This window comes from Somniosus microcephalus, chromosome 7, assembly GCF_052327205.1.
Source record: "Somniosus microcephalus isolate GS21.2 chromosome 7, FLI_Smic_1.0, whole genome shotgun sequence".
Taxonomy (NCBI): Eukaryota; Metazoa; Chordata; class Chondrichthyes; order Squaliformes; family Somniosidae; genus Somniosus; species Somniosus microcephalus.
Genome location: NC_140993.1, coordinates 121,734,146 through 121,752,405, shown reverse-complemented (window position 1 = coordinate 121,752,405; position 18,260 = coordinate 121,734,146). Strand labels below are relative to the sequence as shown.

General features: G+C 46.0%; 1 protein-coding gene across 1 annotated transcript in view; it reads right to left on the bottom strand.

The window, feature by feature from the left end:
* The window catches only part of sntg1 (syntrophin, gamma 1), a gene marked incomplete at its 5' end in the record, with an annotated part of 174,103 nt that overhangs the window by 38,773 nt on the left and 117,070 nt on the right, over positions 1–18,260 (bottom strand). Inside the window, one exon of the mRNA XM_085993955.1 lies at positions 4,081–4,197. Coding sequence (XP_085850081.1) covers positions 4,081–4,197 — 117 coding nt within the window. The remainder of the gene's footprint in view (positions 1–4,080; positions 4,198–18,260) is intronic.

The following is an 18,260-nucleotide window of genomic DNA, read 5'->3' as shown; positions in this document are numbered from 1 at the left end:
ATTTAGCTTTAACGCAGCATTAATTTTTCCCCATTTTATCTCCCCCACCATCATGTCCTCATCCTGGCTAAGAGATTATGTGGACAGCCTGCTCTCTGCTAGGGATGATATGATAGCAGCTTGGGTTAGTTCACCTTTTGACTTCCCTTTTCCGCAAGGAGCCAACACTCCTCCACTCTGGACATTTCCTTGGCAAGCTGTCCAAGGTGAAGAATTGGCCTTGCGCAGAAGTCACAGACATTAAATCATTTTTTTTAAAGGACTCAAATTTGTAACTTGCCTGGCTAGCCTTTAGTAGGCTTCTTACTTAAGTACTGAATATTAGTAATAACAAAATGCTGATTATTTTCAATCTGGTTTTATCCTGCTGTCAGTTTTTATACATTTGGAAAGAAAACATCTGCCAACCATTGGCTCGCTTTTGCCAATAAAGTTTCCTAAAGAAAAGCTAATCCCCCTTAACACTAGAGTGGTGCCAGTGACAGCATTCCAACTTCAAGTAAATCACATGAGGCAGTGCAGCCACCTCCAGTGGAACTAAGATCCATCTAAAGAAAGCTTTTTTAAAAATCGTAAGGCAGCAGTGACCCACCGCAGCAAATAGAAATGCTGCACTGGGGCGTGAAGTTGTCATCTGTTCTGGTTGTGGGCAGGTTGAGGGGTCAGCCTGACCATACAAGCATACAAGCCACTGAAGCAGTTTCCTACTCACTGGTATGTACTGGACTGACCCTTTCTCAGTCACTGGGCAGCGTGGAACAGCCAGAAAACAAAGAGGCATATTTCCCCACCACCACCCCCCCCCCCCCCCGTATTTAAAGTTACAGGAAAAATATTTTTACTGTCATTGGTGTCTCATGATGGTTTTAGATAACACACAAAGGAAAATATAAATAGGAACAGATTCCAAAGCTGTTGCATGCTTGATCTGTATTGCAGAACAGTTGAATTTAGTCTACGCTCTAATCATGCAGTGGGCAGTGACTGATCTTTCATCTGTAACCTGGTTTCAAATAAGATCCAGACTATTAGGATGAAAGTTTCCTGTGTCATGTTTAAAGGTTTTTCATGAAATTAGTTTGGACGATCTTAATGCGGTTTCAAAAGGATGCATATATAATGAAAAACTGTCCATAATTCATCTACAGTTACTATCAAATTTTCAGGCTCATTCAAAGGTATCTCAAAGATGTGGAAAATTCATACTTATATAGTAGCAGGCATTCTTCTCCTCTGAGGTTGATATTTTAAAGTAGAAACTGCTGAAAATATACAGTAGGCTGATCAGCATCTGTAAAGCAAAACAACCAGGTTATGATGTTTCGGCCATAGACCCTTCTTCAAAATGGGTTAAGATGAAGGGTGCATATCCGAAATGTCATAATCTGTTTTTTCTTTTTACAGATGCTGGCCAACCTGCTGTGTATTTCCAGCATTTTCTGTGTTTTTATTTCCGAATTCCAGAATCCAGAGGTCAATAACCAGGGAGCATAGATTTAAAGTAATTGGTAGAAGCATTAGAGGGGAGTTGAGGAGAACTTTTTTCACCCAGAGGGTTGTGGGGGTCTGGAACTCACTGCCTGAAAGGGTGGTAGAGGCAGAAACGCTCATCACATTTAAAAAGTACTGGATATGCACTTGAAGTGCTGTAACCTACAAGGCTACGGACCAAGAGCTGGAAAGTGGGATTAGGCTGGATAGCTCTTTGTCGGCCGGCACAGACATGATGGGCCGAATGGCCTCCTTCTGTGCCATAAACTTCTATGATTCTGTGATTTTATTTGCAGTGTGGTTTTTTTTACTTGAAGGTACATTGTTGGAGGAGAAAAGAGGAGCTCTATTCTGTGTAAAGTTGGTATTATACCTGACTTGGGATTCTTGATACTGTCAGTAGGTGCAAAAAGTGTAGAAATACTTCCTTTCCTAGCATTGGTGTCACTTACCGTAACTACAACTTCACCAAAGGTACAAGCAAATAACATTATATTTAGAAATAGTTAACTTAAAAAGATTTTTTTGGTAGGAGGGAAAGATTACTGATTGATAACTGTTTTATTTTTTTCTGTCAGTACGTCAAATAAGTTCCAAAGAGCAGCCAATAAACCAAAGAATTGAAAGTCCTGCCTTAGCGTAATTACCCAATATATATTTCTGTTTATGAACTTTTGACCAAATCTAATTAATTTCTGGTTTATCAGTCACATTATTCTAATTGTGCTTTCCTAGAAGGCAGCAGTGACCCACCACAGCAAATAGACATGCTGCACTGGGGCGTGAAGTTGTCATCTGTTCTGGTTGTGGGCAGGTTGAGGGTTCAGCCTGACCATACAAGCCACTGAAGCAGTTTCTACTCACTGGTATATACTGGACTGACCCTTTCTCAGTCATTGGGGAGCGTGGAACAGCCAGAAAACAAAGAGGCATATTTCCCCCCCGTATTTAAAGTTAAAGGAAAAATATTTTTACTGCATTGGTGACTCATGATGGTTTTAGATAACACACAAAGGAAAATATAAATATAAATAGGAACAGATTCCAAAGTAGTTGCATGCTTGATCTGTATTGCAGAACAGTTGAACTTAGTCCAGGCTCGAATTATGCAGTGGGAGTTCTTCCTGATAGAGTGGGTTAATATTGTGTTGCATTTAGGATGATAATTTTTGGAAACTTGCTGTTAATTCTGAAGATATTTAATGACCACAAGTATGACTGTATTACGAAGCAACAGCATAAAGAATGGAGGCATAAGAGATTCTATTTCATTTCTAACTAAAAAAAAGGCTATCTTCCATGCAGCATGGAACTACCTGCACTTTGGGAGTAACAGCTTAAACAAGAAAAAATGGGAATTGCAAGCAACTGAATCCATTAAAAATAATAATTCTTGGGATGTGTGCATCGCTGACAAGGCCAGCATTTATTGCCCATCCCTACTTGCCCAGAGAAGGTGATGGTGGGCCTTCTCCTTGAAATACTCTAGTCTTGTGGTGACAGTGTTCCAACAATAGTGTTAGGTGGGGACCCTTCTCGATTCCTACCTATTATAGGAATCACTAAGTAAACGTGCTAACTTGGATGACAGCATTTTATCTATCAATTGTAAGTAGCCAGTGATGGCGAGAGCCTAACCATGGAAATATCAATATATATATATATGATCCACCAATTAGAAACAGTATCATGGCAGATTCAAATTTTATCCATCTGTGTTATGTAATAATTACTGATAGACATAGCTAGCCAAGAGAATATTGTTCCTAATTAATTATCTATTGATTACATGCAGTCACCACTAAATGAAGAGATAAATAGAGGACTCTGCATATGCTGGTGACCCATCTTTTAATTACAAACTGTGTGAGGGATTTAAACAGAATTAAATCTATGCACCAACTGGAGGGTCTTTTCAAATGGTACATTTTTGAGACAACAAATGGATTGGGCTCATAACAATGAAAGCTCTAAAGTTTTGAATTTCTCCTTTTAGAAAAATAAGGCAAGAGGTTGTTATTCACAAAGAGCCAAATAGACACTGAAGCATTGCAGCAGGCTTTTATGAGCAAAGGTTATGCAGTATCTGTGTTAGTGAAGCAAGGGAGTTCAATGGATATTGCATTCCAGCTGAACCTAGTTTTTCAATATTTGTGACTACAGCAGCATGAACAGGACCAATAATAATTAGCTAAGTGGTTATTAGCACTATTTAACCTTAAATTATTAAATATATTTATCGAAGAGTAAAGTTTGTTTGAATTGAAATTTCTGTTATGGTGATCTTGGTAATTACTATTGCGCTTTGCTTAAAATAAATAAAAGAGTCTTGCTTCAATTTACATCTACATAAGAAAACTGAAATAAATTTAGGCTGGACTTGTCAAAAGGTAACTAAGCTGTTCCTTCATCATGACTAAAGAAGATAAAATATAAAAATTCAAGCCGTAACTTACAATTCACATTGTACTGCATGCATCAATGTAATATCTTATCATACTCAATAAAATATATTAACTGCATATTTTCAGTTGTATACTAAATTTAAAATGTATGCTGAATAAGTCAAAACTGAACAGAATCACATACCGGAGGTGCTGTAAATTTGTATAGGCAAGAGCCTCTCACGGCTAGATACTTTGGTGTATATAGTTTATCCTGCAGCGAATCTGGTTCGCGGTCTTCTACCCAGCCCATGTAGACTATCTGACAAAAAAAATCAACAGTATTGACTGTCTTACATTTTAATAACTGTTAAAATGATACATGGATCAAAATGGAGCATTCACCTAAAAAGCATTTCATATCAACATTTTTTTTTCTGCTTTATCATTTTATTTAAGCCTTTTGGGTATATAATTATCTTTGTCCTTCATACTGAAGGTTATACAGATGCTTTGTAAAGCCATAATGATGTGTTTAATTCACATTTTAAGCTTCCATTTTCCAAAAGCAATCCTTTATACAGTATTTAAAACATCTTTCACTCCATTCTCCACTTAGGCAGACAGGATACTTTAGAGCTGTACAACGATATGATATCAACCACTGCTGTGCTACGAATCACGGAGTTATTAAGGGAAATCAGTACTGTTAATTTTTCTAAAAGAGTTTTTGGACCTAACTGACTTTGCCTGCTTCAATAGGTTCTTCTGTTCTTATCTTCTAAGGCTATTGTGATGAGAATACATGCTGGCTCCAGGTCTCCCAATCCCTTCAATTTAAAATTCTCATCCTCATCCATTAAATCCCATCATGGCCTCACCCTACTCTATCTCTGTAACCTCCTCCATCTCTACAACTTCCCTGCACTCTGTTCCTCCAAAACTGGCCTCTTGAGCAATCCCTCCCCTCCACCTCACTACTAGGCCCCATGCTCTGGAATTTCATGCCTAAGTCCCTCTGTCTTTCCAAGTCCTTCTCCTCCTTTAACCCTCTTTAAGATTCATCTCTTTGACCAAGCTTTTGGTCACCCTCCTACTATCTCCTTCTTTGGTTCGACATCCATTTATTTTTGATTATGCCTCTAGGAATTGCTTGAGATATTTTTCTATGTTAAAGGGGCTACATAAATGCAAGTTGTTGTATTTGTATGAAATTACTTTGTTATGTTAATTCATGCATTAAACTGTTTAGTTTAAACAGGTTAATGTTTCCATTACAAAGTATTGTCAAATATACTTAGTATTTGCACTAATAATTTACATGGTCATTTCTTGTCTAGAATCTCCTTTTTCCATCATTGATTGTTCAAACTGGTCAACCACGTTAATAAAATTATATGTAGAAATAATGGTTGGTTCAATATTAACGTTCAGTTACTAGATGCTACTAACACATGTAAGAAGTATTAAATCCTGTCACTTTAGACAGTTACATGGCAAAAAGTGGTTTTAATTATTACTCAGACAGGAAAGCTCAGAATTCCAAAATGAAACATCTTGGGCTGGATTTTCTTCTGCTATGCTATGGGTGGTATGGCGGAAGAAAATCAAGGAAAATCAGGTGTGGTTGCAGCTATCGTCATATCCCCTCCCTGACCTGAAATTTCATCAACCCTTCCACCCGTCCCCCGCCCCCCCCCCCACTCACCCAGTAGGGGTGGCACCGGCCGCCCATTTACTACTCCCTACATGTTAACTATGTTAGGAAGGCGGGACCCAGCATCTGGGCTGATTTTACTGCCTTCTGCCACTGGCACTGCCAACCCAAGGTACCACTAAGTGAGACGTGGTGGTAGGCCCTGGGCCAGCAGTGAAAGGTGGGTGTCCTTTTTGGAGACGAGAGCCTGGTTGTGGGTACCTTTCCCAATCCTCAGGCCCCAAGCATTGATCTTTGTTAGGCTTTGGCCGGCAGATCATCGAGGCATTTCTGTGCTCTTCAATTCGGTCTCTTCTACTGTCAGCGATCTCACTACAGCAATACCTGCATCTTCCCTTTCCGGTGGCAGCGAGTTCCTTCTTCATGCTGGGGACCCCGCTGTGAGCCTGCCCTGCAGGCTTAACAACCCCCAAATCTGGAAAATGGGATGGGGGTGGGGTGCGAGGTATTGGAAAGTTGGGCTGAAGTCCTGCACTGACCCTCCTCTAGTGGAAATCCAGCCCCTTAACCTCCCATTAGGAGTAAGTTAAGACAGTTAATCATAGGTTTATCCAGATCTATTGCCTCAACAAATGATAAAGAGGCACATGGCCTATACTAATGTATATTGATGAATTCCCAATGATTTTGACATCACATGCTCATCACAGTTGAGGAAGCAAAATAGAGAGTAAAAAACGTAAATTGCAAAGGTAATCATGTCTTACTCAAGCAGAATTGTTTATTTTGTGAGCACAATTCAGTAAATTTAAAGATGATGTCTGTGAAATTCGGTCCCTTAGCTCCAGCTGTTAAGGCCGGTTTTGGTGAAAAAATGGCAGCTGCTTCACTTCTGCCCACTTCCGGCAGGTCCCACAGCAGCCGACATTTTGGACATGTCAACAGTGCAGCCGTGTGAGGTCATTAAATTTCTTGTGGCACTGGATCCAGGTCCTGGGGACAACACTTGTAGCAGTGACAGCTTCAACTATTTCCTCCCACATCCTTCTGGCATTCAGCTGGAAGGCCTCCTGCCCCCCTGTGGGTAGAGGACCTCACGTCATCTGTGAACCCCCAGGACCAAGGCCTCCAATGCCACATTGGAAAAGCTCCTCGCCCTCCCTCTTGCCTGTTGGGCCAGGAGTTAATGCAGCCTGACAATGAGGTGCTTCTGCAGCAAAGCACCTCCCCTTTAAGTAGTGCAGAGAGCCTAGGCCAAATTTTATTGGCCAGTGGAATGCTCCCGATATTGGGAGAGCACAGTATGTGGGATCAGAATATCTCAGATTGAATGAAAGCTCAACAAAATTCTGAATGCAACAGGATTGTTGAAAGCAAATTCATGACCTTAATCAGGTAGCAAGGTGATGTACAACAAGGAGGCCATAGGTGATGAAAAACATTTTTTTGTCCTAAGCACGAGTGCCAATCAGTATCATCTAGTCAAAACGCAAGATCATCCTCGAGTATGAAATATGTTCCTCTTTTCACATAATGGCCGGAATTTTGCCGGCGCTCAGGAGACGGGTTTGGAGGCGGGACATGCGGCAAAATCGCAAAGATTGACAGCTGGCAGGAAACCCGCTGTCAACCAACCTCCAATCAATCTTCCCAAGTCTCGGGTTCCCGATTTGCACATGGACCCGACACCGAGCGGCGGGAAGAGGATTACAGCCACTTCACTGCCTGTTAAAGTGGCCAGTCTCTCTGTGCAGTAAGAGTTTGGAAGTACTGCTGATACTTTAATCGCCTTGCCAAAAGCAACTTGTAAAGTCATGAATTTACATGAATAATCCTCTGTGTTTATATATTTCCAACAGGATTGAATTTCACTAATTGAATAATCTAACAATATTCAAAAAATTGTGTTGTCTGTTAATATTCAAATCCGTACTGATAGCGGCACCTTGCATAGTTTTATGCAATTGGACTATGCAAAGTTAATTCATTCCGCAGGTCTGAATGTATTCATTTATTCATGTACAACTAGAATTTACTGTTAGTTTAATTAACAGATAAATGCTTAATGGGTTTGAATTACATTGATCTGGCTGCTATTTTAATGGATGTGTTAATCAATTATATATGGGGTACAGCAGCATAATGGTTATGTTACTGGAATAGTAATCCAGAGGCCTGGACTAATGATCCAGAGGCATTAGTTCAAATCGCACCACAGCAGTTGCGGTATTCAAATTCAATTAATGAAATAAATCTGGAATAAAAAGCTGGTATCAGTAATAGTGACCATGAAACTACTTGATTGTCATAAAAACCCATCTGGTTCACTAATGTCCTTTAGGGAAGGAAATCTGCCGTCCTTACCTGGTCTGGCCTATATGTGACTCAAAACCCATAGTTGTAATGAATCACTACGAAAAACAATAATAAGAATAAAACTGGACGGACCACCCAGCATCAGATTCAGACACGACAAAGGCACACCCACTCTAGTCGACCCTGCAAAGTCCTCCTCACTAACATCTGGGGACTTGTGCCAAAATTGGGAGAGCTGTCCCACAGACTAGTGAAGCAACAGCCTGACATAGTCATATACACAGAATCATACCTGTCAGCCAATGTCCCAGACTCCTCCATCACCATCCCTGGGTATGTCCTGTAACACCGGCAGGACTGAGCCAGCAGAGATGGCAGCACAGGGGGGAGGGATTGACTCTGGACCCCATGAGCCCTGTTCCTGGGACTAGGGACAGGGTCACTGGCAAGTTGCTTGGAAGTCTAAGCAGAGCCAGACCTGGTTAGTGCCTGGAGGGGTGACCATCAAAGAAGACCAGGTGCAGAAGGTCACAGAAGGAGCCCTGAGGAGGGGCGGTTGATGAGCAGGCCCAGGCGTTGGGCTGAAGATTGTCGGAATGGTGGAAATGGAATGGCGGCGTGCACAGACGCAGCGGCTTTGCTTCTCCCAGGACGGTGCTATTTACGTTAATGTTAATGTTATTTGTACTGGACTCATGGGAGCTTGCAAGATCACATTTTGTTGTTCATGTACTTGTACAATGACAATAAAGTTGAATTATTATTATTATGAAGTCTCATGGCATCAGGTCAAACATGAGCAAGGAAACCTCCTGCTGATTACCACCTACTGCCCTCCCTCAGCTGATGAATCAGTACTCCTCCATGTTGAACACCACTTGGAAGAAGCACTGAAGGTAGCAAAGGCACAGAAAATACTCTGGGCAGGGAAACTCAATGTTCTTCACCAAGAGTGGCTCGGTAGCAACAATACTGACCGAGCTGGCCAAGTCCTGAAGTACATAGTGGCCAGTCTGGGCCTGTGGCAGGTGGTGAGAGAACCAACAACAGCGAAAAACCTACTTGACCTCGGCCTCAACCGATCTACGAGTCGCAGATGCACCTGTCCAATATAGTATTGGTAGCAGTGACCACCGCACAGTCTTGTGGAGATGAAGTCACATCTTCACACAGAGGATGCCTGCTGTCATGTTATGTGGCATTGCCACCATGCTAAATGGGATTATTCAGACAGACCTATCAGCTCATATCTAGGCATCCATGAGGCACTGTAGGCCATCAGCAGCAGCAGAATTGTATTCAATCACAATCAGTGACCTCATGGCCCGACATATTCCTCGCCATACCACTACCATCAAGCCAGGGGACCAACCCTGGTTCAATGAGGAGTGCAGAAGAGCATGCCAGGAGCAGCACCAGGCATACTTAAAAATGAGGTGCCAATCTGGTGAAGCTACAACACAGGACTGCATGCATGCTAAACAGCGGAAGCAGTAAGCTACAGTCAGAGCTAAGCGATCCCACAACCAACAGATCAGATCAAAGTTCTGCAGTCCTGCCACATCCAGTCATGAATGGTTATGGACAATTAAACAACTAACAGGAGGAGGAGGCTCCATGAATATCCCCATCCTCAATGATGGTGGAGCCCAGCACATGAGTGCAAAAGACAAGGATGAAGTGTTTACAACCATCTTCAGCCAGAAGTACCAAGTGGATGATCCATATCGGCCTCCTCCTGAAGTCCCCACATTACAGAAACCAGTCTTCAGCTAATTTGATTCACTCCACGTGATATCAAGAAACGGCTGAGCACACTGGATACAGCAAAGTCTATGGGCCCTGACAACATGCCGGTTGTTGTGCTGAAGACTTGTGCTCCAGAACTAGCCATGCCTCTAGCAAGCTATTCCAGTACAGCTAAACACTGGCATCTACTCGACAGAGAGGAAAATTGTCTAGGTATGTCCTGTCCCCAAAGAGCAAGACAAATCCAGTCTAGCTAATTACCGCCCCATCAGTCTCTTCTCAATCATCAGCAAAGTGATGGAAGGTGTCATTGACAGTGTTATCAAGTGGCACTTACACACCAATAACTTGCTCAGCGATGCTTAGTTTGGGTTCCGCCAGGACCACTTGGCTACAGACCTCATTACAGCCTTGGTCCAAACATGGACAAAAGAGCAGAATTCCAGAGGTGAGGTGACAGTGACTGCCTTGACATCAAGGCAGCATTTGACCGAGTGTGGCATCAAGGAGTCCTAATAAAATTGAAGTCAATGGGAATCAGGGGAATAACTTTTCACTGACTGGAGTCATACCTAGCACAAAGGAAGATAGCTGTGATTGTTGAAGGCCAATCACACAGCCCCAGTGCATTGCTGCAGGAGTTCCTCAGGGCAGTGTCCTAGGCCCCACTATTTTCATCTGCTTCATCAATGTTCTTCCCTCCATCATAAGGTCAGAAGTGGGGATGTTCGCTGATGATTGCACAGTGCTCAGTTCCATTCCCAACTCCTCAGATAATGAAGCAGTTCATGTCCGCTTGCAGCAAGACCTGGACAACATTCAGGCTTGGGCTGATAAGTGGCAAGTAACATTCGTGCCTTACAAGGGCCAGGAAATGACCATCTCCAACAAGAGAAAGTCTAACCACATCCCCTTGACATTCAATGGCATTACCATTGGCAAATCTGCCACCATCAACATCCTGGGGGTCACCATTGACCAGAAACTTAACTGGACCAGCCACATAAATTCTTTGGCAACAAGAGTGGGTCAGAGGCTGGGTATTCTCTGGTGAGTGTCTCGCCTCCTGACTCCTGATTGTTTCGATGAGATCCCCTCTCAATCTTCTAAACTCCACTGAGTATAAGCCCAATCGACACAATCTCTCCTCATACGTCATTCCTGCCATCCCAGGTATCAGCCTGGTGAATCTTAGCTGCACTCCTTACATGGCAAGAACATCCTTCCTCAGATAAGGCGACCAAAACTGCACACAATACTCAAGGTACGGTCTCACCAAGGCCCTGTACAACTGCAGCAAGACATCCTTGTTCCTGTACTCGAACCCTCTTGCTACGAAGGCCAACATACCATTTGCCTTCTTAACCGCCTGCTGCAACTGCATGCTTACCTTCAGCGACTGGTGCACAAGAACACCCAGGTCTCTTTGTACTTCCCCTTCTCCCAATCTATTGTCATTCAAATAATAATCTGCCTTCCTGTTTTTGCCACCAAAGTGGATAACCTCACATTTATCCACATTATAGTGCATTTGCCATGTTTCTGCCCAATCACCCAACCTGTCCAAATCGTAGTGGAGTTTCACGACATTCTCCTCACAGCATACCCTCCCACCCAGCTTTGTGTCGTCTGCAAATTTGGAGATACTACATCCAATTCCCTCATCCAGATCATTAATAGATCAGACTGCTGGCCTGCTGCGGCGAGGGCCCCGGCGAATCCTGGCCGATCCAGTGAGGGTGGCAGCAGTTAGTGCTCATGTGGCCCTGATCTGTGTCTGCATCAGACCAGCCAGTGACTGCATGGCACGACTAAGCACTTGGCTGGAAGCCGTCTGTGCTGCACCGAAGTCCTGCAGACTCCTTGCCTGTGCTGCACCGAAGTCCAGCAGACTCCTTGCCTGTGCTGCACCGAAGTCCTGCAGACTCCTTGCCTGTGCTGCCCCAAATTCCTGTACAGTCCTTGCCAGTGACTCTATGGAGTCAGGCATCCTTGCCACTGCAGCCATGAGCTCAGTGTGCCTGCGCTCCGCCTGGGCGCCCATTTCAGCAAGGAGCCGCACCTCCTCTGCGCTCACTGTAGCAGGACTGGAGGCCACACTCACCCTCCGGGGAGAAGGCCGCCGAGCTTCCCTACCCCCCCATGTTGCTGCAGCCCGCTGGGCCCCGGAGCTTCACCCTCCTCAGACCTTTCCCCCCTGCTCCCCTCCAGGGAAGACGTGTCCCCATCATGGCCATGGGCTGCCTTGGCTGAGGGTAGCACTGATGTTCCGGCTTCCTCTTCCTCCTCCTCGCCTTCCGATTCACTCACAGTGCCAGCTTGAGGGCCCGCCTCCTCACCTGGTGAATCAGCATCTGAAAGCAGGCAGGTACAAGAGTTGCTTCAGTGTGAGGACAGGGCAGCAGCGAGGGAGGCATGAGTGCTGCAATGCACTGCATTGGTTCGATAGTGGCAAAGGATGCTGGTGTGAGGCATAAGTGGAAAGAGAGAGGTCCAAAAGGTGATGACCTTACCATTGCTGTCCAGAATGGGGTCGGCATCTCCAGTGGCGACGGGGCCAATCAGCCGGCCTGCCATAATCCGCTCCACTTGCTGCTCCAGATCGCTGAGGTCTTTAAGTTCAGGACGGCCTCCCCCGGTCCATTGCTGCTGCCTCCTATTGTGGGCCAGCTTGCCCTGCAAGAGAAAGGATGGGCTCTGAGTACAGTGTCAAGCCCTGATCTTGCCTGCACTGCTTCCCATGGTGGAATAGCCCTGACAGTGTCAAGCCCTGATCTTGGCTGCACTGCCTCCCATGGTGGAATAGCCCTGACAGTGTCAAGGCCTGATCTTGGCTGCACTGCCTCCCATGGTGGAATAGCCCTGACAGTGTCAAGCCCTGATCTTGGCTGCACCGCCTCCCATGGTGGAATAGCCCTGACAGTGTCAAGCCCTGATCTTGGCTGCACTGCCTCCCATGGTGGAATAGCCCTGACAGTGTCAAGCCCTGATCTTGCCTGCACTGCCTCTCATGGTGGAATAGCCCTGACAGTGTCAAGGCCTGATCTTGGCTGCACTGCCTCCCATGGTGGAATATCCCTGACAGTGTCAAGCCCTGATCTTGGCTGCACTGCCTCCCATGGTGGAATAGCCCTGACAGTGTCAAGCCCTGATCTTGGCTGCACTGCCTCCCATGGTGAAATAGCCCTGACAGTGTCAAGCCCTGATCTTGCCTGCACTGCCTCCCATGGTGGAATAGCCCTGACAGTGTCAAGCCCTGATCTTGGCTGCACTGCCTCCCATGGTGGAATAGCCCTGACAGTGTCAAGCCCTGATCTTGCCTGCACTGCCTCCCATGGTGGAATAGCCCTGACAGTGTCATGCCCTGATCTTGCCTGCACTGCCTCCCATGGTCGAATAGCCCTGACAGTGTGTAAAGTGGTGAATGTGCATGTGATTTTCATGAGCGTCCCATAGGTGTTGGATGAGGGCTGGGCATTGGGGCTTTCAGGGCCTTTTGGCCATAAAGTGAGGTGCACATGCAGGGATGAAGAGGATACTGGAAAGGGTACTCACCCTGACAACCCGAGTGAGGTCGTTGAACTTCTTCCTGCATTGCGTTGGTGTCCTAGGGATCATGCTGCTGGAGGTCACTCTGTGTGCCACCTCCCTCCAAGCTTTTCTATATTCGCTGGGCAGCGGCCTCCTGCCACTGTCAGGAAAGAGGATAGGTCGCCGGCGCTCCACTGCGCCAACCAGAACATTCAGGGCCCCCTCACTGAAGCGCTGCACTCGCTCCCTGGCCTTCTCCATGGTCGTGGGCGTAACAATGTCGCAGCAGGTCTGTCCAGGCCTAGAATCAGGGCTCCAATGTGCAGGGCGTGGCTGCAAGCCAAATCGACCCTCCCCCTTTAAGAGGTGACCGGCGCCAGCGTATCTGCCTGCAATCGCTAACTCGCCGCACCTGCGCTGCGCCCGCCCTCGGTGATAGCGCCTCGGCTCGCCGGCTTAGCGCCTTAGGATAGTCGTGCACCGCCTGCTTTAGCGCAGCAGCAACATCTTGGGGCGATGCAACTCAATTTCGGTGAAGGTGGTGCTAAGTTGCGCCGGGCGCTAAATTTAGGACACGCTCGACTGTAGCACCCCAAACGTGGCGATACTGAATTTCTAGGCCAAGAGGTTATTAAACAAGATTAGGGCTCTTGGGATTGGGGGTAATATACAAGCATGGATTGAGGATTGGTTAATGGACAGAAAACAGAGAGTAGGAATAAACGGGTTATTTTCAGGTTGGCAGGCTGTAACTAGTGGGGTAGCGCAAGGATCAGTGCTTGGGCCTCAGCTAGTCACAATCTACATCAATGATTTGGATGAGGGGACCAAATGTAATATATCCAAGTTTGCTGACGATACAAAGCTGGGTGGGAATATAAGTTGTGAGGAGGATGCAAGGAGGCTTCAAGGGGATATAGACAGGCTAAGTGAGTGGGCAAGAAAATGGAAAATGGAATATAATGTGAAGAAATGTGAAGTTATCCACTTTGGTAGGAAAAATAGAAAAGCAGAGTATTTTTTAAATGGTGAGAGATTGGGAAATGTTGGTGTTCAGAGGGACCTGGGTGTCCTTGTACACGAATCACTGAAAGTAAAGTTAACATGCAGGTACAGCAAGCAATTAGGAAAGCAAATGGTATGTTGGCCTCTATTACAAGAGGATTTGAGTATAAGATTAAAGACGTCATACTGCAATTCTACAGGGCCCTGGTGAGACCACACCTGGAGTATTGTGTACAGTTTTGTTCTCCTTACCTAAGGAAGGATATATTTGCCATAGAGGGAGTGCAACGAAGGTTCACCAGACTGGTTCCTTTATGGGGGGATTGTCCTATGAGGACAGATTGAGTAGACTAGGGCTATATTCTCTAGAGTTTAGAAGAGTGAAAGGTGATCTCATTGAAACATACAAAATTCTTACAGGGCTTGACAGGGTAGATGCAGGGAAGATGTTTCCCCTGCCTGGGAAGTCTAGAACCAGGGGTCACAGTCTCAGAATAAGGGGTCGGCCATTTAGGACTGAGATGAGGAGAAATTTCTTCACTCGGAGGGTGGTGAATCTTTGGAATTCTCTACCTCAGAGGGCTGTGGAGGCTCAGTCGTTGAATATATTTGATAGATTTTTGAATGTTAAGGGAATCGAGGGATATGGGGATAGTGCAGGAGAGTGGAGATGAGGTAGAAGATCAGCCATGATCTTACTGAATGGCGGAGCCGGCTTGAAGGACCAAATGGACTACTCCTGCTCTTATTTCTTATGTTCTTCAAGAGGTGGATCAATATTATGTCATTGAGATAAGGGAGCCAGTTTGAGCAATGCAAATGTGGAAAGCGAGCAGGTTTGTCAAACATGATTTCCCTTTCATAAATCCGTGTTGACTCCGCCCAATCCTATTATTATTTGTGGCTCTAATACAATTCTGCGATTGGGATAAGGGAGCCATTTTTAGCAATGTGAATGCAGGGAGCTGGTAGATGGACAGCACTCTCTTACAATCCAATCCAAAGGAAAAGCACCATTGTAAAAGAATCTTAAGAGTGATCCTTGATATTGGGGTGCTACTTCTCTTGTAGCACAGTTTCCAGGATTTTATAAATGTAAGAAGTCACACAACACCAGGTTATAGTCCAACAGTTTTATTTGAAATCACAAGCTTTCGGAACGCTGCTCCTTCATCAGGTGAAGTGGAGAGATGCATAAAGACACAGCTTATATAGTCAGAGAATAATGCCAGATGATTACAGGTAATCTTTCTAACTGCCATTTATCACACCTCGGCAGAGAGATAATCACAGCAATCAAAGGTGTGAATGGTGTCCAAACAGGTTAGTCAGGAAAACATTACATCAAAGAACAATGAGGTGGGGTCACAAGGGGTCAAATGTTGCAGATGCTGGGGTCTGTATGAAAAACAAAAAACAGACAAAAAAACATTTTTTTTGCTGGAAATCACAGCAGGTCCGGCCGCATCTGTGTAGAGAGAACAAGTCTGGATGACCCTACGTCAGGTGGGGTTACATGTAGCGTTCCATGAACCCAAGATCCCGGTTGAGGCTGTCTTCATGAGTGCAGAACTTGGCTATCAGTTTCTGCTCTACGATTTTGCCGCAACCTCGAAACCAAGATAGAGTCCATGTTCTCAGCCTGTGCTCAGGACACAGCAAACCAGCTACGAGACACCGCCAAACAGATGAGGCAACAGAACTACACTGCCTACATGCACACCAAGAACAGGAAGCTTGAGAAACTTGGCATCACCACCAGCAGCAACCAAGCCTCCCCCGGTACCACGGTTGAAACCACAGGGAAGTCCATTGTCAACTTGTCCGACCACACCCTTCAACCAGATGAAATTGAAGTTCTCAGCCGAGGGCTCAATTTCTGACCCACCACCAAAATGGACCCCATCGGTCTCACGGCAGACACAGAGGAATTCATCAGGAGAATGAGGCTCCGGGAATTCTTCCACAAATCCCAAGATGTCAGCAGTGAACCCAATGAGACAACCAATGATCCAAAACAGCAGACAGAGGGATCCGCAGTGCAGCAACCGAAGAAGAAAGAGTCAAATTGGACCCCTCCGGAGGGTCGCTGCCCTAAGCTTGACATGTATGCTCAAGCTGTCAGGAGATGCATCAACGCCAGATTCATCAGCCGCACCCACAAGACAGTCCAGAATGTCACCCGAGCACAACGCAACGCCATCCACGCTCTCAAGACAAACCGCAATATTGTCATCAAACCAGCAGACAAAGGAGGAGCCATCATCATACAGGACAGAACGGACTATTGCAAAGAAGCATACCGATAACTGGACAACCAGGAACACTACAGACAGTTACCCGCAGATCCGACCAAAGAACACACCCGCCAACTCAACAGACTGATCAAGACCTTCGATCCAGACCTTCAAAGCATCCTATGCGCTCTCATCCCACCTACTCCCCGCATGGGAGACTTCTACTGCCTCCCAAAGATACACAAAGCCAACACACCCGGACGTCCTATCGTATCAGGCAATGAAACCCTGTGTGAGAACCTCTCTGGATACATCGAGGGCATCCTGAAACCCATCGTACAGGGAACCCCCAGCTTCTGTCGTGACACTACAGACTTCTTACAGAAACTCAGCACTCACGGACCAGTTGAACCAGGAACACTCCTCGCCACGATGGATGTCTCAGCACTCTATACCAGTATCCCCCACGATGACGGCATCGCTGCGACAACCTCAGTACTCAACACCAACAACAGCCAATCTCCAGACGCCATCCTACAACTCATCTGCTTCATCCTTGACCACAATGTCTTCACCTTTCGACAACCAGATCTTTACCCAAACACACGGAACAGCCCTGGGGACAAAATTCGCACCCCAATACGCCAATATCTTCATGCACAAGTTCGAGCAAGACTTCTTCGCTGCACAGGACCTCCAACCAACGCTATACACCAGATACATCGACGACATTTTCTTCCTATGGACCCACGGTGAAGAATCACTGAAAAGACTACACGATAACATCAACAAGTTCCATCCCACCATCAAACTCACCATGGACTACTCCTCAGGATCGGTTTCATTCTTGGACACACGAATCTCCATCAAAGACGGACACCTCAGCACTTCACTCTACCGCAAGCCCATGGACAACCTCAGGATGCTCCACTTCTCCAGCTTCCACCCTAACCACGTTAAAGAAGCCATCCCCTATGGACAAGCCCTGTGAATACACAGGATCTGCTCAGACAAGGAGGAACACAATGGACACCTACAGACGCTGAAAGACGCCCTCGTAAGAACGGGATATGACGCTCGACTCGTCGATCGACAGTTCCGACAGGCCACAGCAAAAAATTGCATCGACCTCCTCAGAAGACAAACACGGGACACAACCAACAGAGTACCCTTCGTCGTCCAGTACTTCCCCGGAGCGGAGAAACTACGTCATGTTCTTCGCAGCCTTCAACATGGCATTGATGACGACGAACACCTCGCTAAGGCCATCCCCACGCCTCCAATACTCGCCTTCAAACAGCCGCCTAACCTCAAACAGACCATCGTTCGCAGCAAATTACCCAGCTTTCAGGAGAACAGCGACCACAACACCACACAACCCTGCCACGGCAACCTCTGCAAGACATGTCAGATCATCAACACAGATACCATCATCACACGTGAGGACACTACCCACCAGGTACATGGTACATACTCATGTGGCTCGGCCAACATTGTCTACCTCATACGTTGCAGGAAAGGATGCCCCGGAGCATGGTACATCGGCGAGACCATGCAGACACTGCGACAACGGATGAACGGACACCGCGCAACAATCACCAGGCAGGCGTGTTCCCTCCCAGTCGGGGAACACTTCAGCAGTCAAGGACATTCAGCCTCCAATCTTCGGGTAAGCATTCTCCAAGGCGGCCTTCGAGACACACGACAACGCAAAATCGTAGAGCAGAAACTAATAGCCAAGTTCCGCACTCATGAGGATGGCCTCAACAGGATCTTGGGTTCATGGCACGCTACATGTAACCCCACCTGACGTAGGGTCATCCAGACTTGAGTCGTCGTTGGCTTGTTCTCTCTACACAGATGCGGCCGGACCTGCTGTGATTTCCAGCA